This window comes from Hemitrygon akajei, chromosome 13 (genome assembly GCF_048418815.1).
Source record: "Hemitrygon akajei chromosome 13, sHemAka1.3, whole genome shotgun sequence".
In the NCBI taxonomy this organism is placed as follows: Eukaryota; Metazoa; Chordata; class Chondrichthyes; order Myliobatiformes; family Dasyatidae; genus Hemitrygon; species Hemitrygon akajei.
The window spans coordinates 106,803,326-106,824,602 of NC_133136.1; the positions used below are offsets into that span (position 1 = coordinate 106,803,326).

General features: G+C 40.8%; 1 protein-coding gene across 6 annotated transcripts in view; it reads right to left on the minus strand.

Moving 5' to 3' along the window:
* Positions 1-21,277, minus strand: part of rasgef1ba (RasGEF domain family, member 1Ba) — a 96,098-nt gene that overhangs the window by 40,874 nt on the left and 33,947 nt on the right. For all 6 annotated transcript variants that reach the window (XM_073065235.1, XM_073065234.1, XM_073065232.1 and 3 more), the window contains 4 exons: positions 14,966-15,178; positions 12,790-12,864; positions 3,448-3,543; positions 3,190-3,292 (listed from right to left, as the gene is read on the minus strand). In XM_073065235.1, coding sequence (XP_072921336.1) covers positions 3,190-3,292; positions 3,448-3,543; positions 12,790-12,864; positions 14,966-15,178 — 487 coding nt within the window. The remainder of the gene's footprint in view (positions 1-3,189; positions 3,293-3,447; positions 3,544-12,789; positions 12,865-14,965; positions 15,179-21,277) is intronic.

Genomic DNA, 21,277 nt, shown 5'->3' on the forward strand with positions numbered 1-21,277 from the left:
GGGCAGTAATTGAACAGGATTTGGATTTTCAGGGATGTTCAAGTGTATTGTTTGAACTCATGGATGAGCCATGGATGAAATGAGCTGAGAAGAAAGTAGAATCTCATGAATTTATAGATATGGGAACACATGGTCTTACTGAGGGTGCAGACATGTAGTCTGATGCTCACTTCTGGTTAAATATAAAATACTTGGTCTGTTGCCAATAAGAGTCATGATTAAGGAGTGGAAATTGAGACTGAGATAAAGGACAACAGATTCAGTCTAGAGGGGATTTCTTCCTATCCAGTACATTGCATCAGACAAGCAATCAATCAACATAGAGACCGCACAGGCATGGAAAAGAAATAATGGCTTGGCCAAGCTGGTGGCCATTAACTTGGCCAAGCTGGTGGCCATTAACTTGGCCAAGCTGGTGGCCATTAACTTGGCCGAGCCGTCAATAGGGTTTGCCAAACAATGCTGACAAGAAGTAGCAAGAAGTTGTGAAGGGCAGATTCTCAGGTAATGGTGTGGATATGAGAAGAGAAACTGTAACTGCTTATTTTTTAAACAGATTATTGTACATGGTTCTTTGTATACTTTTTACATCTAAAACAAATGCTCATTACTGCTTTTCTACGACCTTTGATAAGAATAAGCAACCTGGCTGCAGGGATCCTTGACTAACTAATGCTTCAGCTTCACTTGTGGCATATGCTGTATATCCTACGGGTTACTGTGTGTGTGGCTGTACATCCAAAATGACACTAGACTATTAGAAATTATTGATACATTTATCAACGTTGGATAGAGCCATGAACAGAGACCTGTTATGATGTACTATTGTTCAGAAATTTATTTTTAGAATAAAAGATAATTTAGTCAAACTTGTAAGCTGCTCAATATTACTCTAGTGATTTATGGTTATAAATACAATTATGCTTGATTCAATGAATTTAGGTTGCATCAGCAAACCCATTTGTCAGCACGTTTGCTGAACATTTCTCTTTGACCATTTGCAGATTGAATATGAAACCAGAGATGTTGCTGTTGTGCACATACTGCAAGATCTCTTATAGCATTGCCCATAAGCACATCTTTGATTTTTGTCTACTAACAGCGATTGTGTCTGTATCAAACATCATTTAAATGCAAACACGAGGAAATCTGCAGATGCTGGAAATTCAAGCAACACACACAAAATGCTGGTGGAACACAGCAGGCCAGGCAGCATCTATAGGGAGAAGCGCTGTCGATGTTTCGGGCCGAGACCCTTCGTCAGGACTAACTAAAAGAAAAGATAGTAAGAGATTTGAAAGTAGGAGGGGGAGGGGGAAATGTGAAATGATAGGAGAAGACCAGAGGGAGTGGGGTGAAGCTAAGAGCTGGAAAGGTGATTGGCAAAAGGGATACAGAGCTGGAGAAGGGAAAGAATCATGGGACAGGAGGCCTCGGGAGAAAGAAAGGGGGAGGGGAGCACCAGAGAGAGGTGGAGAACAGGCAAAGTGAAGGGCAGAGAGAGAACAAAAAGGGGAGGGTGTCCGCCAGAGAAAGCAGGATCTCCCAGGGCCACACATTTTAATTCCACGTCCCATTCCCATTCTGATATGTCTATCCATGGCCTCCTCTACTGTCAAGATGAAGCCACACTCAGGTTGGAGGAACAACACCTTATATTCCGTCTGGGCAGCCTCCAACCTGATAGCATGAACATTGATTTCTCTAACTTCCGTTAATCCCCCTCTTCCCCTTCTTACCCCATCCCTGATTTATTTATTTCCCCCCCTCCTACTTTCAAATCTCTTACTATCTTTTCTTTCAGTTAGTCCTGACGAAGGGTTTCAGCCTGAAACGTCGACAGTGCTTCTCCCTATAGATGCTGCCTGGCCTGCTGTGTTCCACCAGCATTTTGTGTGTGTTGCTTGAATTTAAATGCACCCTGATTGCTAACAATAAGCTTAGGGGCTCATGCAGGCATACAGGCTTCAACTTAAAACATGCAATAAGATGTGTGGTTACTTTATATTTAACCAGGCATTGTAAGAAGACAAGTTAAAAAGTGATATATCATAAAAATTCCACGTTGTCATTTGACATTTGACAAAACTACAGAAACATTTTAAGTAAGAAATCACCAAACAGGACAAAAACACTTGCTTTTCCAGATTCTTTACAATTCGTACATCAACCTAATCTCTATTTATTGCCTTAAAAAAACTTCTCAATGCTTTTTCCTGTTTATGCACAAGGCAGATATAGTGATCCTGAAATATTTTTATTTACTGTACCTCTGACCTGGTTGGACAGGTACTCCTATCAGTCCCAGAACAATAATGTTAAATAATATAACATTTATAATCCTCATTCACAGTTCTAATCAGATATGACTTTATCAGCCTTTTCATGGATATTCAAGAGAGTAATTTGTATAGACTTGTCTTCTAATTCATGCAAAATTTCTTCTGCCGGGGAAAAATTTATTTCACTGCCTTTGAGATGGTTCATTTTATAATTTGCAACTTGAACCACAAATAAATAAAACAAGATATCTACAATGGCATTTATTTCAATGTTTTGAAACTTGGATTGAGTCTGCATTTTTTTATTTTGCAATGAAATCATTTTTCCAATGAAAATAATCAGTTCATTGAATCTGGCTTCATATCAGAACCCCCTGAAGCCCCAATCATGCCTGCCACTCACTTTTTGGACTGTTTCCAACGCACCAATGTCATTTTGAAGTTAAGGTCTAACAATCTCCAAATGTTGTTTCATTTGTGGTTAAATCAATGATCTCTAAAATTTTAGTATAATTTGTTTTGACTGATACGCAAATGCCCTTGAGAGTTAGTCTAGTAAATAGTTAGCATTGTTAATAACATTATATTAACATTTTTCAAAAGACATAAACGGTAATGGGGCATTTTGTTTACCATTCGCAATACCAACGTGACAACTTAAATCTAATAAGGTTACACAAAGTTTTTTTTCATTTATCTTCTGAATATTAAACTCCTAAATCAATAGCTTATCTACAACTGGGAAATAGGATTGCCATGTCCAGGGACCAGTGCTGCTGACTGAATAAAATTTAAAGGTAATATGGATATGTTTTACAAGCAATATTGTTTGAATTTAATGAGAAGCTACTAAAGTGATTGATCTGTCCTGTATCTCATTAAATCTCGTCTTATGAGCAATACTCACAAATAATTGCCATCAAGGAATTGAAGTTGCCGATGTTAAAGCACTCACGAGCAACATCTATGAAATATTCTATTACCCGTGCTCTGTGTTTCTTCTTTACTGGCTGTGAATGACAGGTGAGAAAATTAGACTTTAGGTGGAAACAGCGCCTTTCACTAAAAGGAACTGACAGTTGAAATGCATAATAATGAGAAACAATTATTGTGATAGACATAATGAAAGGATTCCAGTGTCGGAACCTGGTAGGTTCTGACTCACCATACAGATCTCTGTTGCTACGAGATAGCTCAGCCTGTTAAACCACTCTACATAGGCTTCCAGGTTGCTTGTTTTCTTCATATCATTAAAGCAGGTCTGAAAGAAGAAAAATGGAATAACAAACTGGTTTTCACATGGGACATACACCATGAAATACTAACTCATTTCAAGAATAATGAATTCCAAAAATAACAGATAAAAACATCACAATTATGTGATGTTTTGTTTGAAAACGTAAGGCTGACAATTCAAAGCTAGGTTATGGTCTTTACAGAAAATGAGACATTTACATTATATGATTGTCCATGCCATATTTCACTGCAATCTCTGTTGGTTATTTTTAATTAAACTGCAGGAAAGCAAAGCATGTGTGTCTAGAAAGTGGATTTATTGTGGCCTGGGCTCAATCCTCATAAAATATTTCCCATGTGTTTCAAATAACATCATCTAGTGCACGGTGGTCATTGTTATGTATTTAATATTAAAGTAATATCTGAGTAGTATTGTAAATATATTGTTTGATAAAGCATTTTTGTTTGTTTATGTAATTCATCATGGTTATATGTATGAAACTATTTGTAATGTGAAAGCTTTCAAAGGTTCGTTCATTATCAAACCATACAACTCCGAAATCTGTCTTCTCCAGATAGCCACATCAAACCACTCCCTGTACAAAAAGAACAGCACCCCGATCATCAACCCCCCCAAAAAAACACAAGCCCTTCCCTGCACAAAAACTAACAGAACACGACAGAACACCAAACCCCAAATAAGCTTTGCTAATATCGTGAAAGTAAGGCACATCTTGCTTCAAGTAAAAAGAAAATTAGACTTGCATTCCAGACTCCCTTGCTTTTCTTTCAATTAGTTTTATGTTTTAAGAGTTACAAGACACACAATCATTTCCATCTTTGCCATCAGATATAATAACCTACTACCTGGGTAAAACTCTCCTGGCAGATCTCAGCGACTCATGCAGCATCTGTGGGGGGGAAGGAATTGTCAACTTTTCAAAGTGAAACCTTGCACCAAGACCCCGCATTCGTCCTGATGCAGGTTTTTGACTTGAAACATTGAAAATTTATTTCCTTTTTCTTTCCATATTCTGCTCAATCCATTAAATCCATCTGGCATATTGTTTGTTGCTCCAAATTCCAGCATCTGCAGGTTATTGTGACTCTACTCTAAAACTCTGCACTGTTGGCAAAGAGACAAAAGCTGGAAGTTTTCCACTGGGACATTAATGCTCTGCCCATAGCAAAGCACAGACTCATTTTTCTCTACTCCAATGTTAACCAGAAACATTACTTGGAATGACTACCGAACCTCCATATTAAGCACCTAAAATAAAGAGGCTTCAATCAATGGCCCATTTTGATGTGCTCTTTTTTTTTTTGCAAAACTACTGAAGTTTATTCACATAAAAATCCACGAAATACTAACGACATTTACAAGACAGTAAACAAATTCAAAATAAAATATTATTACTGTCTATAAAACAGTCAATTCCCTGGGGAGGGCCCACCATTCCATGAAATCCCTCACTGTGGTGATGGCATGCCCCCTCTACAAGGACAGCTGGGCACAAAAGCATACCCCAAAGCGGGGCAGGCAGTTGGCCCAGGCAGAGCCGCTGTCTGCCCGCCGCTTGGACCCGTGAACAGCCATCCTGGCCCAGCTCAGGAACTAGCTCGACAACAGATCCTCTGAGCAACCAATCCCATTCCATACTGAGTGCCTGCCCATAAATCAGGAACACAGGGCTGAAGTGCAACAAATATCTGGGAAGCAGCCTCTTCAGATAGTCAAATGGGGGCTTTAATGTACTCCTATCTCATAGTGGCCTGTAGCACAACTCAAAGAGGGGAATGGTATCAGCCAGGGCCAGCAATCATGGCAGCCCATCACATGTGAGTGGCCTGACATACAAGAGGTCACATGGTGGGAATGCTGCTACGCTACGCTAAAATAATTTGTGGGAGGTGGAGGAGGGAGGAATTATGCTGCTTGCGCATGAGTAGGGGGCGGGGGCTTTGGGGTTCTTGTGGTTTTTTCTATCATACTTTCTTTGGGGGTTTTTCTTCTGTTTCAAGGATGCCTGCGATGAGTAAGAACATTAGGCTGTATATTGTATACATTCTCTGATATTAAATGGAGCTATTGAACTTTTGAACCACCTCTCTATTCCTCCACATCAAAATGATTATCATTGATACTGGTGTATTCTGTTTGCTATGAAGGTCTCTAATGTCTGACTGTTTCCAGCATTCAGCACTGCAATGGTGTGGCAATAAGTAGCCACTATCAAGACCCCACAGGTAAAGGTTTAATACGTCGTTTGAGAAAAATCAACCTAAAGATTCTTCAACTGCTTTTTTTCATCAATTTCCTTTTTTGTTTGAGAGTCATCAAACTGAATGCCAGCACTACATTTATACAGCAACCCCACCCAGCACCACACAGTTAGTGAACTCTGCTTGCTAGCCATTATCTTGTACCACCAAAGTAAATCTATAGTGCTTTCTGATTATTTTTACATTATAATACCTATAAAAATTATAAATTTGCTTTGGTAGTTTTCCTAAAACTGTTCTAAAAATTGCACAACTGTAGATCAGAGACGTATTTATTCAACAGTTGCAGACTTTTTAAAGAAAACACCACTTTCGAATTTCATGTTAAAAGCACTAAGTGGCTTAAGCATTCTATTGAAAAAGCAAATGTTTGCATATCATTAAGTAATCTCATGTTACATAACAGGTGAGCTTTGTTCTGCAAAGAAAATTAACATGGCAACCTAATGTCAGAAGACCAGAAAACTAATCAAGAATCCAGAAAGTATAAGGACACACCTGAGGAAAAGAACTCTGGCCCTGAAGCAGTCACAGTAATTGAAAAACAAATGAATTAAACAGACTACTGATCCTGGCACATCTGTGAAAAGCATGGAGAAAGATCCCTTATAGTTCAAAATTAACAGGAAGAGAATGAAAGTACAGGAATCTGAAGCAGCATGTGAGTATGAACATTTTCTGCAACTCCCATTCATAGGGCAAGACCTTGAGAAACTCTCAGGATGGCACTGAAACCTTCAAATATTTCATAAAATGAAGAGAATGCTTCAGAAAATGACACTGCAAATTTCATCAAGTGAGTACATTATCTTTCCTTCTTTTGTTTGGGACTTGACAACAATACTGGGTGCTGTTCCATATTCAGCAGTCCTATAAATTACCCTCATATTCCCTCTGTAAAAGAGCTTCAGTGCTTTTGACTCGTTAGATACCACATTAGAAGTCATGCACCCTTCTGGTTTGGAAGTATAATGATCTTTCACTGTCACCTGATCCAAATGCTCAATTAATCAACAAGCTCCAAAACCTGGGCCTCTGTACCTCCCTCTGCAACTGGATCCTTGACTTCCTCACTGAGAGACCATAGTCAGTGTGGATCAGAAGTAACATCTCCACCTCTCTTACAGTCAACACTGGTGCACCTCAAGGGTGTGTGCTTAGCCCACAGCTCTACTCTCTACACCCATGACTGTGTGGCTAGACATAGCGGTAATGTCATCTACATTTAACCCTCCTTATCTGTGAGGGATTGGTTCTGGGACCCCCCCCCCCCCCCCCCGTGGATACCAAAAAATGCGGATGCTCAAGTCCCTTATTTAACCTGTCTCAGGGTGGTGGACTTTATGACCCAGTGGAGCTCCGAAGCTATTTAACCTGCCACAATGTGGTGGACTTTAGGACCTGGCGGAGCTCTGAAGCCATTTAAATTGTCTCCGTGTACTGGACTTTAGGACCCGGCAGAGCTCCAGACCTTATTTAACCTGCCACAGTGTGGTGGACTTTATGACCCAGTGGAGCTCCGAAGATATTTAACCTGTTACAATGTGGTGGACTTTAGGACCTGGCGGAGCTCCGGAGCCATTTAAATTGTCTCAGTGTGGTGGACTTTAGGACCCAGCAGAGCTCCAGACCTTATTTAACCTGTCTCGGTGTGGAGGACTTTAGGACCCGGTGGAGCTCTGGAACTTATTTAACCTGTCTCGGTGTGGAGAATTTTAGGACCTGGTGGAACTTGGGACCCACTGCCTGCAGTGTTTCTGTTCCATTGACAGAAAACGATCATGACTGAAAATAAAGTGGAAGTAATAAAGCGTTCAGAAAGAGGTGAAATGCCATCAGTCATTGGAAAAGTGTTAGGCTACAGTCGGTCAATGATCGGAACAATTTTAAATGATAAAGTGAGAATAATGGAGCATGTGAAAGGCCCTGCCCCGATGAAAGCTACAATGATTACTAAGCAACACAATGGTTTAATTATTGAAATACATATGTTTCTTAAGTGTTCTATATGCATAGAAAAGTGAAATATATACTATATACTAAGACAAACGTTTGACTAACTGATACTAAATAATACCGGATGTACCTGTTCAATGAGTGCTGGAGAGAGAACTTCCATTTTTTTTCGATCCCAATCCACGGTAACCTATGCACATCCTCCCGTATACTTTAAATCATCTCTAGATTACTTATGATACCTAATACAATGTAAATGCTATGTAAATAGTTGTTATACTGTATTGTTTAGGGAATAATGACAAGAAAAAATAGTCTGTACATGCTCGAACAACAAGTACCGGAGAGAGAACTTCCGGGTTTGCTCGATCCGCGGTTGGTTTCTTCCGCGCATGCGGAACCTGCAGATAAGGAGGGCCAACTGTATATATTTGCTGATGACTCAACTCTGACCACACTGGAAGGACACTTTAAACAGATGCACAAATACCAGATATATGTTACTTAATTGAACAATAGTTAATTAGGTATTATTCATGTCACAAATGCCAAGCAGTGACAATCACTAATAAAAATATCTAGCTGCCTTTTCTTGGAGTTACATAATTGACTCTCCCACCATTGATATTCTGGGGTGGACTGGTTACCACTGACCAGCCACTTAAATACTATTGTTTGTTATAAGAACAGATTGGAAACAAAGTATCTTTATCAAATGGTCCACTTCTGGAGCCTCCACAGCCTTTTCACATCTCATACTGGGGGGAGAACTCATTCTCGTCAGCAGATAAGTACAACTCTGACAATAACTGAGAAACTGGAAGCCATCCAGAGTAAAGCAACCTGTTTATTGCACGCACTATACAACTCCGAACAGAAGTGAAGTAACATGGGATGGTCGAGGGGGGTAAGAAGTGGGGGGAGGGATAAAGTAGAGAGCTGGGAAGTGATAGGCTGGAGGGAAATGGGCTAGGGGATAGGTGGAGAATTATGGGAAATAAAAGAGAAAGAAAGGTAGGGCTGGGGGGAGATTATAGTGAGGGGGAAAACAGAGAGAGAAAGAGAACTAGACTAAAATTATAGATAGGGATGGGGGTAAGGGGGGGGCAGGGGTATCAACGGAGGTCTGTGACTTGAATGTTCATGCCGTCAGGTAGAAGTGCTACACCTGCCCCCACACTTCTTCCCTCACCACCATCCCAGGCCCCAGACAGTCCTTTCAGGTGAGGCACCACTTCACCTGCGAGTCAACTGGGGTGATATACTGTATCCAGTGCTCCCGATGTGGCCACTTATACATTGGGGAGACCCGCCGCAGACTGGGAGACCGTTTCGCCGAACACCGGCGCTCAATCCTCCAGTAGTGGCGGGATCTCCCTGTGGACACACACTTCAATTCCACAGACCACTCCCACTCTGACATATCTGTCCATGGCCTCCTCTACCGTCAAGATGAGGCCACACGCAGGTCGATGGAGCAATACCTTATCTCCTGCCTAGGTAGCCTCCTACCTGCCGGCATGAACATCCAACTCACAGACCTCCGTTGATACCTCTGCCCCCCCCCCCCCCTTACCCCCATCCCTATCTATTATTTTAGTCTGGTTCTCTTTCTCTCTCTTTTTCCCCCCTCACTATAATCTCCCCCCAGCCCTACCTTTCTTTCTCTTTTATTTCTCATAATTCTCTACCTTCCCCCAGCCCATTTCCCTCCAGCCTATCACTTCCCAGCTCTCTACTTCATCCCTCCCCCCACCTCTTATCCCCCCTTGACCATCCCATGTTATTTCACTCCTGATGAAGGGTTTCGGCCCGAAACGTCGTCACTACCTCCTCCCATAGATGATGTCTGGCCTGCTGAGTTCTGCTAGCATTTTGTGTTTTTATTTATTTCCAGCATCTGCAGATTCACTCATGTTGTTGTGAAGATTATTTGTTTACATTCAGGTGCATCTATTCACCTAACATTGGTAAGAGGACTCAGATGCGAGAGAATAGGATATTTTTGGATGAAAGCTTGATAAACCGAGGCATAAGACCCCAGTCAGGTTAAATGCATATCCTCATGTGTCCTGGACAAAGACATTCATTTGCTGGAAATATCAACGGCCCATGCTCTGGAAGGTTAAGGAGTAGTAGAACCTATATTTTGGGCAGAGATCGTCCCATGCTATGCAGTAGGAGAGAGGGTGGGTGACAAGGAGAGCCAGAAGGTGATGTGGGAATTTCCCTAATGCATCTTAGACCCAACCTGACATTCTTTTCTGAACACAGATAAGGGTGAGGGTCATGGGTACTCTGTCAAGTACAATCAGAATCATAGCTACATAGATACCTCAGGGTGTGCAGGAACTGAAGTGGTAGCGAAATTTATGGGGTGGGGTGGGGTTTGCTGGTCACTGACATTGTGAGAGACAACACAGCAAGTGATAGAATTAAAATGATATCCACTTTCCAATAACAACTTAATGAAATAAAAATGTACATAGTAATACTTCAAAGGGCAAACAGGAAACTATCTCTAATGCAAAGAAATGTCTTGGCCCTTACACTTCCTGTCCATGGAATGAGGGAGGAACGTTGCTGGATCCAGTTGTGTTGGATGAGTTGGTACCAGTGCAAGAACATTAAGGGAACAGAGATCATGTACTCATAAGGTTTATATTAATGAAGGTAAAGAAACAGGAACAATTTAAAGTAAAAAAGCTTAATTGGCAGTGGATCAATTTCAGTGTTTTGAAAATGGATATGGCTACAGTAAATTGCAATCAAAAATTGGCAGAAAATGCTATAATTAAACAATGGGTAGTCTATAAGGAGAGACTGGTTTGAATATAATTTAAGAATATTCCCATGAAGGCAAAATGTCTGGCAATGAAAACCAGAGCATCCAATATGATAAAAGGTGGGCGGGCATCTTGCCAAAGAAGGCATTTCAATTACTTGAGCTTCCATTAAGTATCCTGCAGCAGTTCAGATCCTTTCACACGATACTCCACCTAGATGTATCGTCAATAAATGTTACTGAATAACAAGCTAGAGTCAGAATCAAGGCTGATTTCTTTCCATCCCCAGCTTATGGACAAACAGTATCCCTTGTACCAAGATCAATTAACAACAGGGATCGAACATTTGACATATTTGATTTTGCATTTAGTTTCAGCTTGTTTTTTTTCATCATCCATATCAAAAACATTTATTATGTAAACCATCCAGCAATAACAAAAATTATAGGAAAGATGTCAACAAAATAGAAAGAGTACAGAGGAGATTTGCTAGAATGTTACCTGGGTTTCAGCATCTTAGTTACAGAGAAAGGTTGAACAAGTTAGGTCTTTATTCTTTGGAGCGTAGAAGGTTGAGGGGGGACTTGATAGAGGTATTTAAAATTATGAGGGGATAGATAGAGTTGACGTGGATAGGCTTTTTCCATTGAGAGTAGGGGAGATTCAAACAAGAGGACATGAGTTGAGAGTTAAGGGGCAAAAGTTTAGGGGTAACATGAGGGGGAACGTCTTTACTCAGAGAGTGGTAGCTGTGTGGAATGAGCTTCAGCACGGACTAGAAGGGCCGAGATGGCCTGTTTCCATGCTGTAATTGTTATATGGTTATAATAAGGTGAACACTGACTATAATTGTTGTCATAATTTCTCTGTCTTTATCTTTTTAAGAAATACAATGCAATTCTTAATTGACCACCTTTTTTGTTGCCCTCTTCTCATTGCTACTATCAGGAAGGAGGTACAAGAGCCTTGAGGCAAAATGTCAACGACTCAGGAACGACTTCTTCCCCTCTGCCATCCAATTCCTAAATGGACATTGAACCCATGAACATTACTGCACTACTTTTTTCACACTAATTTCACTATCTATATATATACTTTTCTCCCCCCCCCCCCCCAATTGGTGGTATATGTGTGTATTTTTCCCTCAATCTTGGATCTTCTACCAGAGCCCTGGGAGCATGAGGGTTTGCCGCAGTATCCTTGATGTTCCTAGTAGTGCACTCTCCTGGACTCACCGATGTTGCTCCTGGGATTTGTTGGAGCCACTCTCCCAGTCCAGGTACCACAGCTCCAAGTGCTCCTATCACCACCAGGATTAGTCTGGCTTTAACCTTCCACATTCTTTCTATCTGCTCTTTCAAGCCCTGGTATTTCTCCAGCTTCTCACATTCTTTCTTCCTGATGTTACTGTCACTGGGGTTTGCCAAATCTATTACTATTGCTTTCTTCTGTTCCTTGTTTTACACACACACACACACACACACACACACACACATATTGTTACTGTAATTCAGTTTTTATTATTATACATTGCAATGTACTGCTGCCACAAAAACAAGTTTCACAAAAATTCTGGTGATATTAAACCTGATTCTGATTCTGATTGTTGGATAGACTCCTGAGACTTTATGTTAAAATGATGAATTTCAGTGTGATAGTTTATACAAAAGGAATAGGATGGTCAAGTACATTTTAAAACTTGTCTTCAGGCAGTTGCCTTTCTGAGCAAAGTCTGTCACTTGTGTGACAATGTTGATTTAAATTCCTGACCTCAAGGACAATTAGACTGTGGTAACAGTAGATGCATTTTATGCAAAATTTCTGTTTTATCACATCTCTTTTGAAGTTAATAAGCGCTGAAGTTTGTCTGGCAAGGGCTGATTTCCTTGTCTATTAATGTGTGTGAATTGAAGTATTGTTGAAATGTTAAAATCAAAAGAAACTTTAAAAATAGAGTCTGCATTTTAGGTGACAAATATTAAAACCAACATTAATGTGTAACTGGAAACAAAGCATAACTCACACACAAAATGCTGGTGGAACACAGCAGGCCAGGCAGCATCTATAAGGAGAAGCACTGTTGACATTTCGGGCTGAGACCCTTCGTCAGGACTAGTCTTGGCCCGAAACGTCGACAGTACTTCTCCTTATAGATGCTGCCTGGCCTGCTGTGTTCCACCAGCATTTTGTGTGTGTTGTTTGAATTTCCAGCATCTGCAGTTTCCTCATGTTTGCACAAAGCATACCTTATTATTGTCTAAAGGATCTTTGTGTACAAAGGTCTGAACAAATTCTTCAGGTCCAATATGACTGAGCCGTTCCTGCAGAAAACAAAAAAGAACAAGTCAAACTTAGTTTATAAGTCTACTTATATTTAATGCACTATCATTGAGGGAGGTAATTTACTCTTCAGTCTATCATAGCTTTGAATATTATGTGCATGTACATGAACAGAGTTGGCAAATCTTATCTGAAAAGCGACATTCCTGATGGTTCAGCAGTTCTTAAGGACTGAAGTGTCCTTGAATTATCTGCTCTTTCTACTGGAGAAGATCTTAAATGACAACAAGGCAATGTTAGCACAGCTGACAAAACTCGTAAGAATTACTCTTATGTACAGGGGTAATTAGGAACAGATAGCAAATGTGACAACGCTAGTAATGCTAACATCCAATAAACTATTAAAGGACCTCTCCTCAGGTACTAACTTTGTAGAAGAACACTAAAACAGCTTTCATAATTACTTTTTGTGTGAAATGATTGTTTGCTAATTTGTGAATATAATCATTCATTTTTAATTTATACCTGGTACCTGTCCATTGTATCTTGGAGTGAATCCAGCCACCATACTTTCAATGTTTTCTCAGCCATTAGATAGGAAAAAAATCTAAACCTTACAAAAAGTATCTACTCAACTGTAATCTCAATGAAGAGAAAATATTACAGAGTACTCAGTAAATCAGTTACAAGCCCTATTGCTTACTGGAGAGACCTTTGTAAATTTAATTTGAGAAGTTATTAGGAGTGGGAATGTTGCTTGCTTGGTGGCACGACAGGTGGTGAGACAGCTGTGTGGATGTGGTTCTTGCGAGGACTAGACCTGCTGCTGCAAACCAGGCCAAGAGATTCCAGAGGCGGTGTAGCGTGGCGTCCATGCTCGGTTGGGGGCTGGCCTCTCCCAGTGGTGCTGCCCTCCAGTGTCCGATCGGTGGAGTGACAGGCTGGATTGTGCGTGTTTGTGCACTGCAGAGAACTGTACCAGCAATTTGCAGGACATATCAGTTTGTTAGTCAGGGACTTGTGCTATATATAATATTTGCATGACTATGTTTTTTTGATATATATATGAAATATTTGCATGATTATGTTTTTTTGCTCAATATTTTGAATCTGTTGTGTACGTTTTGCAACTTGACCCCAGAGGAAAACTGTTCATTTGGACGTATTGATGTATGATTGAATGATAATTGAACTTGAATTCGATTTGATTTGATTTTGAATTTGATCTATTCGACAGCACCTTTTGAAGAAAGCAGTGGTTGGTTCAAATTTCATCTGAACCAGCCACCGGGTTAAAACACTGCATTGCCCAATCTATTCTTTATGTTCTTTTTGTACATAACATTATATTTCTAATCAATACACATGCTCTCACAAACCAAATGTTAACTTTGTACAGAAAGCCTTTAGGATAACTTAGCAAATGTACCAGACACTGCACCAGGATACTGATTGTCTTGATTCACCTTTGTTGTGAGCAAAATACCAGATTAGATAGATCTCAACAGTCCATCTAAGTTTCACAGGTATCATAGAAACACTGCGTTCTTCTAGTACATTTTTGGTCTGGAGCAAGTAAATTAAACAGATCTTCCAAATATTATGAAAGAGTGCGAAATTGTCAGAGGTGCTGCTATTCAGATGAAATTAATTTAACATACCAAAAATGATCCCATGCATAATGCTGAATGTCAAGATTTCTCCTGAAATTCAGGCAAAATTCATCTTTCAGCCAATCCCACAGGTTGGAAATTGACTACCGCCTGGGTGCTGATCAAGTGGAGAGAATCCGGGATTATTTGTTTTAGATTGAACACAGTGGTGATCTGCAAAAGTTCCTTATCTTCTATCACTCACACTCCAAAGCCAACTTAACTCCTGAGGTTGCAAGTCTAGTTGCTCTGGATGGCGTTTCAGCAATAATGAGCATTTTCCCACGCCATGAGATTTATACAATGTAACTGGTAACAATAAATGTTACACCAGCACCATGAACTCCCAAACATAAACTTCTAAAACTTGGGAAATGAGTACCTGGCAAATTGAGTGAGTTGTAAAGAGCATCACCATAATAAAATTAAAAAATGCAGCAGAAGTGCTATAAATAACCCATCAATGTTATGCTAAATATAAGATACTAACCAGTTCTATGTGTGTTAGTTGCTGAGCTAAAGTATATGGGTCATTGCAGATGGTCACTATGTCCCTCTGGATGGATTGTGGTTTGGTCCTTAGCACAGTCAACCGGTCGCTGACTGATGTATTTAATTTCGTAAGAACTTCTTCATACTGGCTAAGAGTAGCGAGCTTCCTGATCAACTTCTGAGTCAATTGCTGCACGGGTTTTTGATGTAGCTGTCAGAGAGGAGGAAGAAAATGTAAAGATAATGTCCGAACAAATCCTGATATGTGTATCAAATACCTCTTTCAGAACTCCTGTCAATTAAATTACAGGAAATGTGCCCACTCAATTCAAGAGTTTTCTGCCCATATGTGAACAGTCAATTACAATTTGTCCACTTCTGAGAATGGAAGGTTCTGTAAACTCCAAAGCCAGATGACAGCACACGTTGCTATGCAGCAGACAGTAAGACGAATTATTAGCACAAATCTCTGAGGAGCTGTTCAGGAAAGATTTCAAATACAAAAGCCAATGTATTGGTCACAAAAAGAGCCAGGGATTAATATTTCAACCTGTATTGTAAACTGGATGGTGTTTTACAATAACTTGCAACTATATAATCCTACATGTTGTAAAATTAGTAACTGTCATATAACCATTCAGATAAAGCATTGAGCTTTCACTACAGCATTTAATCACTACAGTACATACAGTGAGCAATTAACAAAATTTGATGAATGAAACATTAGAATGAAGCAAATTTAGAGACTTAAAAGCTGCACGTGCCTCTCAAAGTCCAACCCTACCGCCCTTCGTGAGAGTGGAAACGGGTAAAGCCATCTAACAGGGCTCCAGTGAATTGAATAAGCCAATCCCATGTACAGTGGATGCAATGGATTGCAAAAGCATTGATGAACTCCAACCATACCATGGACTTCAGAGGGCAATGGAGGTGGGAGGTCATCAACGGCCTATGCTCTACCTGGAGTCAAGGGCCCTAGTAAGTAAATAAGTACAGACTGCATGTAGATATATAGTCATTCACATAAACTGTGATGTTAAGCCCACAGACAAGTTGAATCCTATCTGCACTGTCAGCAACGCAGTGGCAACTCTGACTTGGAGCAATTAACATATTGGCCAATCATTATACAGATAGCTGAAGTTTGGTTTACATGAAAATTAATGGAACTTATAATACTGGAAATCTGGCGCAAAACCAAAAAAATGCTGAAGATACTCAGCAGGTCAGGAAACACATGCAAAGGAAGCGGCAGACTTAATGTTTCTGGTTAATGAAAACTGAGAACTACGACAAGTTAAAACCATACACATTCTGAGTTGTAAAGAAGGGGAAGGGATGGGAAGAACAAAGGAACTATCCATAATACAGTGGGGGACAAGAGACACTAGTGTTGGTGGTACCAGCTGAGAGACAGTCATTAGGATTATTGATCATTGCTGATCTCTGGAAGACATAGAAGAGAAATGATTTGACTGAAAACAGAACAAGAAAGAGAATACAGTGCTGGAAATGTGAAGCACAAAACACTGATACCAGAAATCAGAAATAAAACAGAAAATTCTGGAAATACTTGGCAGACCAGGCAGCATTTATAGAGGGAGAGAGAAAACCACATTAAAAGCATTAAAAGCTGATGCCTGCCAACAGAACTAGACTGCTCTGATACAACCTGCTCACCTAAAAGTGTTGAATTCCCTTGTGTGGTTACATGCCTAGTCAGACTATGTGATGACGCTTCTTGAGTTTGCATTGAGCTTTGTGGGGGCAAATGTCAAAGGCATAGAGGTCAGAGTGGGAGTGGAATAGACAACAATGGAAGCAATCACAGGACATGCAGCAGCTGCCTGTTTAGCTTTTATCTTCCCATCTTTGAGGGACACAGATTCACATGCACTGGTGGGGAATGTACTGCATTCAGTGCTCACAATGTGGTCCTCTCCACCCTGGAGAAACCAAATGCAGATTGCTACCCAGAATACCTCTGGTCGATGCACACGAATAACCGAATGCTTCTAGTTGCCTTTTCCACACTGCAGTCGCCTTGCCAAGATTGCTTAAATATTTTTCTGGTTATTCACTGGTCGTACATATAAACAGGAGCAGAAGACAGATTCTGCATTGCTCAGAGAAGACCACTGAGCCTAAGGAGTGAATCTTCTGTCAATTATGTTTTGCTCCAAGCTTTTTTAAAACTGTGTTCACTCCTATCTAAATCTTACTCACACATCACCCTGGCTGCACTTGTCACTTAGATCGCACTTTAATTTGCCACCCCCTGCACATCACTACCATTCCCTCCCCATCATTAGATCCAGCACTTGTGTGTCTTCAAACTTCTCCCACCCAATACATCACTTTGAGACAAGATCTTTGTATGTGTTTGTAAAAGCAAGGCTACTTCCTTCACAATGTCTTGACTATGTGGAGAACAAAATATTGCTGACAGGGCTGTGCACAAAGCAGACAAAGCCCCTCGGTACAATTAGTTAATGCCCTTCCGAGGTACAGGAGCATTTGTGAGGCTATTACTCATTAAAGTCTTTCAAAATACCTCAAACTATGGTGGTACCTATAGACAAAGAATCATTGACAGTCTAACAGTATCTTTAGAAAACTGAGCCTCTTGTTTACTTTTGTTTCATTGCGAACTGAAGCTATAGATGTATTGCTTTCATAATAAGGATAATCTCACAGAAATGCTGACACAGTAAACAGATCAGTATTTCTATTCCTGGATAGCTTTCCAAATTCATCAACAGTATCCAAAAGGACCACATGGCTAATTTTGCACTGTGATCAAACTGCCTGTGAGATAAGGGCTTTGTTAACTTCTGCGTGCTGCACCTGAAACAGCTGCTTCAGTTGACTGCTAAGCACAAGAGTTAGGAGCCAGTCATCATTCAGTCAAACCCCACAGTACGAAAGGAAATAGAGGTCTACAAAGCAGGATGAGGTGAGAATAAGGCAACAAAACTTATTCAAAATGGATAAATCATAATACAAGTCAAACATCAACACTATACTTATACTCATGTACTTCACTTTATTGTCACCAAACAATTGATACTAGAGCATACAATCATCACAGTGATATTTGTTTCTGCTCTTCATGCTCCCTGAAGTACAAATCAAAGTAAATATAATAAAAATTTAAATTATAAATCATAATTAGAAAATAGAAAAGGGAAAGTAAGGTAGTGCAAGTCAGGTCAGGATATTTGGAAGGTACGGCCCAGATCCGGGTCAGGATCTGTTCAGCAGTCTTATCACAGTTGGAAAGAAGCTGTTCCCAAATCTGGCCATATGAATCTTCAAGTTCCTGAACCTTCTCCCGGAGGGAAGAGGAACAAAAAGTATGTTGGCTGGATGGGTCGTGTCCTTGATTATCCTGGCAGCACTGCTCCGACAGCATGTGGTGTAAAGTGAGACCAAGGATGGAAGATTGGTTTGTGTGATGTGCTGGGCTATGTTCACGATCTTCTGCAGCTTCTTTCGGTCTTGGACAGGACAACTTCCATACCAGGTTGTGATGCACCCTAGAAGAATGCTTTCTACAGTGCACCAATAAAAATTAGTGAGGGTTTTAGGTGACAGGCCAAATTTCTTCAGCTTTCTCAGGAAGTAAAGGTGCTGGTGGGTCTTCTTGGCAGTGGACTCTGCTTGGTTAGACCAAGTCAGGTCATTTGTGATATTCACACAGAGGAACTTAAAACTTTTGACCTGTTCCACCTGCGCACCACCAGTGTAGATGGGGCTGTGCGGTCCGCTACTCCTTCTGAAGTCAACAACCAATTCCTTCATCTTGCTGATGTTGAGGGATAGGTTATTGTCTTCGCACCATACCACCAGGTTCTTAATTTCCTCTCTGTACTCAGACTCATCATTACCCAAGATACGGCCAATACAGTATAAAGTTCAAGGGTAGCACACTTAGCCCTTCCAGTGGCCCGACCTCAATTCTGTGTGGACTGTTTATGTGTATTCTGTAACCACGTGATTTTTCCCTAGAGAGCCTCAGTTTCCAACCACAGCCCTCTCCCATCAGGAATACGATACAAAACTTTGAATGGATGTCTCACAGGCTCAAGAATAGTTTTTATCCTGCTGAGACCATTGAATAGTTCTCCAGTATGACAGATCAGCTTTGTTTGTCAGAAGTACATCGAAACCTGCAGTGAAAATGTATTGTTCGCGTCAAATGAAAGCAGCAAAGATTGTTCTGGGGGCAAAACTGTCACCACACTTCTGACAGCAACATCGCATGCCATCAGCTCACTAACCCTAACCCTCTTTGGAATAGGTAGCCAATGCTGAGTACCCCATGGTTGTTTCCCCTCAGTAATAAGTATACCACGTTAGATACCATCGAGGGGGGGGAGGGGGAACGACCTACCAGGAGAAGCCGCAGTGACACTGAGTCTGGCTCAGAAGGAAAGGGTGGAGAAGAGGTGTCCAATAGTGACAGGGGATTCAACAGTCAGAGGAGCAGACAGGAGATTCTATGGAAGAGGCACCTGGATGGCATTTTGTCTCCCAAGGTGCCCGGATTAGGGAAGTCTCAGAACGTGTCCGTGGCATTCCAAGGGGGAGAGTGAGCAGCCAGAAGCTGTGGAACATATTGGCACAATGACATAGGTAGGAAAAGGGAGGACGTCATGGAAAGAGAATATAGGAAGTTAGGTAGAAAGCTGAAATGCAGGACCTCCAGGTGTGTAATCTCTGGACTGCTGCCTGTGCCACGCACCTCTGAGATAAAAATATGATGATTAGGCAGATGAATATGTGGTTGAGGAATTGGTGCAGGGGGCAGGGTTTCAGATTTCTGGATCATTGGGATCTCTTCAGGGGAAGTTATGACCCATACAAAATTAATGGGATACGGTTGAACTTGAGGGGGGCCAATATCCCTGCAGGCAGGTTTGCTAGAGCTATTGGGGAGAGTTTAAGCTAACTTGGCAGGGAGATGGGAACCACAGCTGAGGGCAGAGCAGTTGATATACAAGGAGAAGCAGTGTGTAGAGAGACTGTGAGGAAAAACAGGCAGATGATGGGGTAAAATTGTAGTCAGTGGGATGAGTTGAAGTGTAACGTGAGGGCAAAATTGAAATGGGTGATGAATACAGGCCTGAAGGTGTTATATTAGAATGCATGCAGTTTATGGAATAAGGTAGATGACATTTTAGTGCAGTTAGAGATTGCAGGTATGATATTGTGGGCACCACTGAATTGTTGTCGCAAGATCATTGTTGGGAGCTTAACATCCAAGGATACACAATGTATCCAAAGAATAGGCGGGTAGCCAGAGGAGTTGGGGCAGCTATGTTGGTGAAAAGTGAAATCAAATCCTTTAGAAAGAGACGTAAGATCAGAAGATGTAGAATCTTAGTGGGTAGTTAAGAAACTGCAAGGGTAAGAGACCCTAATGGGAGTTACAATCAGGCCTCCGAACAGTAGCTAAGATGTGGAAAACAATGGGAGATGGAAAAGGCATGTAAAAAGGGCAATGTTACGTCAGTCATGTGGGATTTCAATACGCAGGTAGATTGGTGCCTGATCCCAATAGAGGGAATTTGTAGAATGCCTATGAGATGGACTTTGAGGAGTGTGTGTTTGAACCCACTTGCAGAAAGGCAGTTCTGAATTGGGTGCTGTTCAATGAACTAGATTTGATCAGGGAGCTTAGGGTAAATGCACCTTAAACAGGCAGAAATGATAGAAATCACCCTGCAGTTTGGGAGAGGGAAGCTAAAGTCAGATGTTTCTGTATTACAAATTCAGTTCTATGAAATTATGAGGGGTATAGATAGGGTAAATGCAAGCAGGCTTTTCCCACTAAGGTTGGGCGAGACTACAACCAGAGATTATGGGTTAAGTGTAAAAGGTGAAGTTAGAGTGATTTTTGTGTTTAGAACATATACATTTAGCAAATGACTTTGGCTACCAGTCTTCACATCTGAATATGTATTGTACATTTAATTTGGAGTGCAGCTCTGAACAATGGGTTCCTAAAAGCTGTGAATTTCAGACCAGACAATGCTGATTAAAATTAATTTAGATGTCTGTGGTATGGATGCAAATCAGGAGGTATGAAGGTTGTACATAGTTTTAAAGAAAGTATTGTCGATACATTGTAAATATGGAATTGTCCTTTGATGTTCGACCGAAAGCATCTCTGTATGATGCCTGCTGTACCTGGTTTTGTTGAATAACGAAGCTGCTTTGATCTATCAGTAATTTTCTCCGGTGACTTCAGTCACGCAACAACAGGTGAACACGAGGGAAAACTTCACTCAGAGAGTGGTGAGGG